This window comes from Priapulus caudatus, unplaced genomic scaffold (genome assembly GCF_000485595.1).
Source record: "Priapulus caudatus unplaced genomic scaffold, Priapulus_caudatus-5.0.1 Scaffold361, whole genome shotgun sequence".
Classification (NCBI taxonomy): Eukaryota; Metazoa; Priapulida; class Priapulimorpha; order Priapulimorphida; family Priapulidae; genus Priapulus; species Priapulus caudatus.
The window spans coordinates 41,816-50,561 of record NW_014577422.1 but is presented as its reverse complement, the minus strand read 5'-3'; the positions used below and the strand labels follow the sequence as shown (position 1 = coordinate 50,561).

At 43.6% G+C, this 8,746-nt stretch overlaps 1 protein-coding gene across 1 annotated transcript in view; it reads right to left on the bottom strand.

Moving 5' to 3' along the window:
- The window catches only part of LOC106809534 (polycomb group RING finger protein 3-like), an 8,849-nt gene extending 6,335 nt beyond the window's left edge, over window positions 1-2,514 (bottom strand). Inside the window, 3 exon segments of the mRNA XM_014812630.1 lie at window positions 747-812; window positions 815-835; window positions 2,395-2,514. Coding sequence (XP_014668116.1) covers window positions 747-812; window positions 815-835; window positions 2,395-2,512 — 205 coding nt within the window. The 5' untranslated portion in view covers window positions 2,513-2,514.
- Between the last annotated feature and the right edge of the window lie 6,232 nt (window positions 2,515-8,746).

The following is an 8,746-nucleotide window of genomic DNA, read 5'->3' as shown; positions in this document are numbered from 1 at the left end:
CGAGAAATGTCTAAAACTGCCCTGTGCCACTGGACCTTTGGACCTGTGACCTCCAATTTCGGCACAGTGATGGCTTTTCCTACCATGATGTATACGACCGACTATCACGAGCCTAGGTCGAGCCGTTTAGATTTGTGCCGCAATTCTGCATTTCCTCCCTATACCTTAAGTTAAGGAGTGAATGTTCCCCCTTCTTTTACACCTCTTGACTTTGACTCTTGACCCCAGCTTCGACAGCCCAACTCGTTTTGAACGCCCGCCCAATGTGCCGAATATCGTGACCGTACGTCGAGCGGTTAAGATTTGTGCCAACTGTTGACGCGGACGGACGCACGGACGCACGGACGTCATGCGATTCTACAAGCCTGCATCTGACTATGTTCAGATGAGCTAAAAATAGGAAGGACAACTGCACGTCAGATATAGATTCTCATGTGAAGCTTGTTACAGAAACAAAAGAAGCACACAGCTTCCGAAGTCCTATGAGTAAGATGAAAGACCAAAATGTGAGGTCAAAAGACAAAGAACAAATGTTGAGTAAAACTGAGGCCACCTGTTGCACGCCACTGGCGTTAAACTGCAACAAAATGCTCTTCAAGGACCTAAAACACTCTCCACACTGACCACCCTTAGTGTCATACACACTACACAAGCTGACGCATCTACACATACCAGATAACATCCATATAGAATGCTATCGACTTTGCATCATCATTGATTAAAGCACTGCCGATCACTCACTGATTACTGCAGTGGGTGGCTCTGATGTATCACCATCTCACACGTAGGACACGTGTTGTTTTCCTCCAGCACTTCACAATGCAGCTCTTGAAGACTGCAGCACGACCAGTAAGATACACAGTAAACACCCTCTCCCCATGTAGGAAATAATACAGGTCAGACAAATAACAATGTAAGATGTCAGGCAATCTGGGCACATGTTAACACTACTTCGAACATACGTATACTACTGTATAACAATGTTCACGAGGTCACTCAGATCAACAAGTGCCGCAGAGCGACAGCGCTCAACTGACGTGTACTGTAGGCCAGGTATTTTTGCATAAATCACTGGCAACCGAATCAAGTGCGCCCTCCTGCTACCGAATTCGCCGCTCAGAGCAATATATCTAGGATCACTCTAATACAGATTAACAATCTGATGATAGGCTTGCCTCATATCATACTGGTAGTACAGTTAATAAGATTACAGAGCTCTGTGTAACTTTAATGACTTCGCCTATATTAACATGTTATCAATGGATATGCGTCGATGCGCGAGTTATGTGGTGGCGGTGGAAGGGTGGGGCAGCGGGGTGAAAGGGGATAGGGCAGGTGGAGGGGGCTGCTAATAGCAAAAGCAGTCATTCCATCCTTTGTTAACAGTCAACAAATCCATGTTTAACCCTCCTCTTGAGGGTCAAAAGGTTATCAGACACTTACTCTTCGGACGTCAGCGGAAAGAAGATTTCATGGTCCTTTCATTAAAGTGATAAAAACGGTAGGTCAGTGCTGAAACAAAAAAGTTTTGCACTTGGTCCGTTAGACCATGTCCTCAGAAAATGTCTGATATATCTGACCTTCCCCCCACTGCCCTTTGACCTGTGACCTCCAATTTCGCACTGGTGATGGGTTTCCTCCCCATCACACTATACATCGAATATTAAGAGCGTAGGTCAAGCCGTTGAGATTTGTGCTGCAATTCCGTATTTCCTCCTATACCTTAAGTTAAGGGGAAAATATTTCCCCTCCATTGACACATCTTGACCTTTGACCCTTGACACCCAAATTCGACATCCCGAGTCCTTTTCGCGATCCCCCGACGTCCCGAATATCAAGACCGTACATCGAGCGGTTAAGATTTGTGCTCAACTGTTGACGGACGCACGGACGAACGGGACGCTCAAGCGATTCTACAAGCTCCATCTGACCATGTCAGATGAGCTAAAAATATACACTGAAGGAAAAATATGGTTATATCTAACACACGTTTATCCAACACCTTGGACTTTCAAGAAAGGGTTTTATCAGTTGCCAGCATGAATTCGACTGTTGCACTGAAATCGGACAAACTAATATGAATTTGACAGTAAGGTTATAAATATTTTGAAGTGACACAAGGTGTCAATTATTTTATCATTCGCTAAGAACGCGGATTAGCCATATTCTTCCTTTAACTCTAAGCTCATGTCAATCATTATTAATCACTTGCCTAATAGAACGCTTATATGACTTCGCCCCCTCCCAAAGCAATTAAGCTCTCTTGTCATTATCATGGGTTACTATTAAAACATGCCATTTCTGTTCTGTTACATTCTTGCACCTAACTGCAATGATAACAACAGTGTGTAGAAATTTCGTCAGGTTATATAGCATTGTCATTTATTAGCTTACATGTATGAAGGCACTCTGTTACGGTTGTGGCATCAATCAGGTAACCTTTGCACAGCCAACACGTAATGTTCAAGTTGATTTTCTTTAATTTTACTGACCGTTCGTGCCCAGCTGGCATGGCTGCAAAACAAATGAAATTGTCAATGACACTGTAGCTCACCTTGGGTGTGATATATAAAATATTCCAGTCAAATTACTGTAACGAAGAATCTAAAACACAATATTACACGTATATAGATATGATTGAAGAGTTGTTAACCAGTTAGACGAAATAAACGTAATAGGACGTTGTCATCTCCCATAGGAGTAACAACTGTTTTGGGGCTAGCCTTACACATTCACATACCAAAATTTAACAAAATCGAATGAATTTTGATGGCCATTTACATTTTTGCCAAAAAGTGGGCGTGGCTCGAAAGTAGGTCGACTGGCGTGCTCCAAAATAGGACGTTCAAATCTCTGAGACTCTCCCATAGAAGTAACAACTGTATGCATTTTAAAACATGTGGGTCAAACGGTTCTTAAGTTATCGTTGACCGTAGGCAGACACTGAAATGCATAGTGAAATTGCCAAAATCGACCTAACTTAAATCAATCTGGCATAATTTAAAAAAATATAAAAACCCATGTGATATGTTTTGGGGCCAGTCCTTATTCATTCACATACCAAAAATGAGCAAAATCTGTTGAACCTGAACTGACTTATGGCTATTTCCATTTTTGCCATAAAGTGGGCGTGGCTCAAAAGTAGGTCAACTGGCGTGCTCCAAAATAGGACGTTCACATCTCTCCCATAGGAGTAACAACTGTATGCAATTTGAAACATGTGGGTCAAAGGGTTCTCAAGTTATCGTTGACCGTAGCCAAATGTTGACAGACGGACGGACGGACAACGGACAACGCCCCATGGCAATAGCTCATCTTGACGATGTCAAGGTGAGCTAAAAATGAAAGTACAGACGAAGTGAGAATGATGCTGAAAATGTGTTAACACGTGTGCACAAGAGTAAAGAACAAACTACGGTTTAAAACTGGTCAATGGACACTCTACAGTATCCTTAGCATGGCAGGAGACTACGTGGTGAGAAGTATGGGTGGGGACATCTTGTCTTGTCTGGTACTGTACTAATCGCCTGGTGTGGCTATAGACGTACAGGTCAATATGGATCGGCCAGAATTCACTAGGTAACAGAGATAGATTGGTTGATTTTTGGTTGTAGATTGTTCCAGACATGGATTAATGTAGAATAACAATAGTACTTGTAGTTGTACACAAGGTTGTACTTGTATTGCTCCACTCGCATACTTTGCATAGACTCTGCTAAAAGTAGTCTTAGAGTCTGGGGTAAAGTTTTAGAAAGGGGTGGTGGGTGGTAGTGGTAGTAGTACTAGTAGTATAAGCAAGTCAAGTGCACTTTACAGGCTAAAGACTACAGTGTCACGTGTGTGAGTGCAACTGTAAACGCCAGCTAAGCCACAGGCACTTGGAGCGTTTCAATAAAATATAATGCTAAATAAATACCGAAATCTATTTATTACCAGTCTTATTCTTAATGTTTCTCTACTCTCTTTCACCTATTATTGCCGACAATTTCCTGTAAATGCCATCCAAATGCTCATCTGCAACACACGCTGACTGCCGCACGCTAGCTGCTGCACACTGACACATAAATATATAGTATGTCATAGTCTATATATTTATGTGTCAGTGTGCAGCAGCTAGCATGCGGCAGTCAGCGTGTGTTGCAGATGAGCATTTGGACGGCATTTACAGAAAATTGTCGGCAATAATAGGTGAAAGAGAGTAGAGAAACATTAAGACTTTGGTAGTAAATAGATTTCGTATTTATTTAGCATTATATTTTATTGAAACGCTCCAAGTGCCTGTGAGCTAAGCACAGTGCAAGTAGTACTAGTAGTAGTAATATTCGTATATGAACTATACTATAGCAGAGATGTCAAGTTTGAGAAATGGTTGAGAGTGAGACTCAGCGTTTGACGGAGCGACACCGGCCGAGGGAGCGAAGCGACCAAGGGGGTGGAGGGTGTGGGAGAAGGGTTGCCCCCCTTCCATGGTATGGAGCTTTTCGAAATTTGAGGTTTGAAATGGTGCAATTTAGTGCATACCTATGGTATGATTTATTGCCTTTATAAATATAAGTTATTACTCATTAACTTCAACGTCAACAGAAAAAAATCACACTCAAGCTCCAAGTCCAAGTTGAGTCCCAGTGCAACATTTTCATATAGATCTACTGTAGATCTAGATCTAGATCTACTAGGTTAGATCTAAACCTAGATAAACTTTAGAACTAGTACTAGAAACTAGTCTAGTAAAAGTGCAAGCTGAGAATTGAAAAGTAAAAAAATACCTCAGTAACCTGCAAAGCCATCCTCCACTGGCACTGATCCAGGCGGGATATTGGATTCAAAGCAGGCAAATAAAATGTGCGCCGCGCCGCTTATAGCGTATACGTATTATACGTATCGCTGTCGCTATATATGCCCGGCAGCCGGCACTCTAACCCTAACCCTCCTGTTTACTTGAGAAATCACCGAAAATTAAAAACTGCCGGGCATTTAGGAAATCGAAGACCGTGCCCGGCAGCCGTCGGATATTTTCTAAGTGTCGATTGCGAGTTTGTTTGCTCAGTGATCCGAAGCTAGGAGAATTGGGCTAGTTTGAATATACAGCTCTAACGAAAATCACTTGATATTTCTAAACAAGAGCTGCAGAGCGACTGGGCTCATCTGAGGTGTGTTGCTATGGTTATGAACGTAAAATTTCAGTCGTGCGGAGTGACACATTTGTTAGGCGCAGATATGCAGATACGCAGTTGCGTACACATCATTTCAGCAACCTTCTGCATTCTGCATACCTCCCAAATCCCATTGGTTGATACAAATCACGTGCCTGAAACTCCTGTTTTATGGTGCATCGTGACCCTAACCCTAACCCTATTAAAAAACAAAAAATATTTAATTGTAATAATTATTTGTTGTTATTAAATTGTTGTAAATAAATCATGTAAATATTTGCGCTAATTGGAAAAAAATAATTAAATGGATAAAGATAGAAAAATAGAAAAAACAGGTAAATAATAAAAAATCTGATGGGATTCGATCCAAGGACCTTTGAGACGTAATCCTGTTCTGTACCCGTTGGCCTATCCAGACATATTGGTTTTCTAGATGATGGATGTGCCATGAATATCAGAACACTGTGACATCATTGAGGCAGTTCAGGAACCCATGTTTAACCCTCCTCTTGAGGGTCAAAAGGTTATCAGACACTTACTCTTCGCACGTCAGTGGAAAGCACATTTCATGGTCCTTTCATAAATCCGTTAGGGTCTGATATCTGACCTTTCCCCCACTGCCCTTTGACCTGTGACCTCCAATTTCGATTGGACCTGTGACCTCCAATTCCCCTGGTGATGGGTGTCGCTGCCGCATTCTCACACTATTTACCACCGGTAATAATTAGGAAGCATAGGTTCGAGACCGTTTAGATTGTGGCCGCGAGATCGATTCGCTGCCCTATACCTTAACGTTAAGGGAGTGGAAGTGTTTCCGGGGCATGACCTTTGACCCCCAGCTTCGACATCCCAACTCGTTTTCGGATTACCCCCCTACGTCCCGACTTTCGAATCCGTACGTCGAGCCGTTTAGATTTGTGCCCAACTGTTGACGGACGGCCGCACGCACGCACGGACTAACGTACAGACGGCCAATCATGCGATTCTACAAGCTGCATCTGACTATGTCAGATGAGCTAACAAATGTAGAATACTTTGGATCACGTAGTACACTGTTTACTTGAAAAATCACCGAAAATTAAAAACTGCCGGGCATTTAGGAAATCGAAGACCGTGCCCGGCTGCCGGGCATATAGCCACTTCGTATACGTATACGGCCGGAGCAAGCTAGCTAGCTGGGCGGCCGCGGAGCGGCGCTGTTGATCGGGCCTTAGCCTTCTGATACTAGTATATGGGACTGAAAATAGGGGGTTTTAATTATTTATTTATTGATTTTGATTTTTGCGTGAGAAATTCAGAGATGAGCGTGAGAGCATGAGAAATGACCAAAATGCGTGAGTCTCACGCTCAATGCGTGAGACTTGACGTGTCTGCTATAGTAACCTACTACTACTGCTGCCAGGGTCTATGTCTCCCTGGGTACTGCCGGAACGTACCCTGGTACTATCTAATATGCCGGACCGTACCTCGCCTACGCCACTAACGAGTCTAGGGAGTCGCCTACGCCTACTCCCTAACCATATCAGATAGTTACCAGGGTACGTTCCGGTATACCGGACCGGACCCAGGCAGTGTTCGAAATTCACGTCGGCCCGTCGGCCCGCCGCCGACAGTTTCGATGCCGGGCCTACAGCTTCTTGATACAACAGGCCCGCTGATCCTACAGCTATTTGATCCCCGAAAATTCGAAACACTGAGAAACTGTTACCTGTAGAAATCTGTTCATGCATATTAACTTCCAGGGGTATTTATTTGAAAACTAATCCGTGATAAACTGTGACATACATGTAAACAATGCGTTCGCCCACTGCAATCAACTTTAGTTGGCATTCAAGAAACGTGCGTGGGATGTTCGGACGCACAGATTAGCACAGGTTCCTGCATCCAGTAGCAGCGTTGGCATACCAAAAATCGATAAGAAGTGGGTGGAGCTTACTTTTGGCCAACGGTAGTGAACCCTACATTGTGTTGGCCAGGCTTTATTTACATGCACGGGTCGTGCAGCACGCTCACTGTTCACGTGCGCTATGTTGTGGAGTAATTTTCACATCCCCGCGCATTTCACGTTTCGATGTAAACAATAAAGTATCACTGGTCGTTATTACAAACAATCAGTATACTGTTTCAGGGTTCTCCTCAGGATGAAATTCAAACAGCACATACCGCCAAAACAGTGGAATGCATCAGAGATGGTATTACAGGACCTTCTCAAAGGCCAATGTTCGTTGGAATCGCTATATGAAATTGCCACGCAGATGCGCGTACGTTTAACGTGTCTTCAGATTAAAGCATTTGGAAGCTCGCATCATACGTAGTTAGCAACAAAACTATTTGGCAAGACAGAATAGTAAGCACTCATCCATTTTAGCCTATGCAAGGCCCGCAGGCATGCAAATTAGAGAGCTGCCACCTGGTAACCAATTAACGCAGGCAAAATCTAACACAGCTCCATCACAACATTTGCACGGCAGTCGCATGCCAGTGGCATAGGTTACGGTAAACATACTGACCCACGTACCAGAATGCCACCATAGAAATATATCCGATTTAAGCGAGCATAAACCTTCTTAACCAAATTTAGCTTTTTGCAAATTTACACTGTGACATTGCGGAGCCTCATACATCCAGGCATGTATAGATTACTACTAGCAAACCGCGCCAGTCACAATTTCTTTCTAACAGACAGTCAACAAATCCATGCTTAATAACCCTCCTCTTGAGGTCAAAAGGTTATCTGACACATTACTTTTCGCATAGATCAGCCCATAAGTAGATTTCATGGTCCTCTTCATAATGCCATAAAAAGGCTAGGTCACCGCTGAAACAAAAAGTTTTTCAAATCGCTCCACGTTCAGACACGATGTCTCAGGAAAATTGTCTCTAAAATCTTGCCCTGTGCCCATTGACTTTGACTGTTTACTGCCAATTCGGCACAAGTCGATGGCTTTTCGCTTACATGATGCTATTACACCAACTATCACCGAGGGGGGGCCTAGGTCGAGACCTGTTTAGATTTATAGTGCCGCAATTTATAGCATTCTCCCTCATACCTTTACAGTTAGCGACGTGAATATTCCCTTCTTTTACACTCTTGACCTTTGCTTTGCCCCCAGCTTCGACATCCCACTCTGTATTTCCGAATCTACCCCCCCACGTCCCGAATATCGTGACCGTACGTCGACACAGCGTTAAGATTTGTGGCCCGAACTCAGTTGAACGGCGGGACGCTAGACGGACGCGGAAGACGGGAACGACGGACGGCGGGACGGCGATCATCGCCGATTCTACAAGCTGATCTGACTATCGTCAGATGCCAGCTTACACAAAAGCCGAGAGGTCTGTCATCTGCAGGTCTGTTGCAAACGCGTATATAAACGTTAGCATTTTTAAAGTAACAATTTATTACGTAACCATTTATTAAGTCGCCTGTGATGGTGACCCTTTGTTAGGCGCAGGATATGCAAGATTACGCAGTTGGTAACAATCATTTCAGCAATCTTTGCATTCATGCATACCTGCCCAAATCCCATGGTTGATACAAAATCGCCGTGCCTGGAAACTCCTTTCTTTATGGTGCAGTGTGACCCTAACCC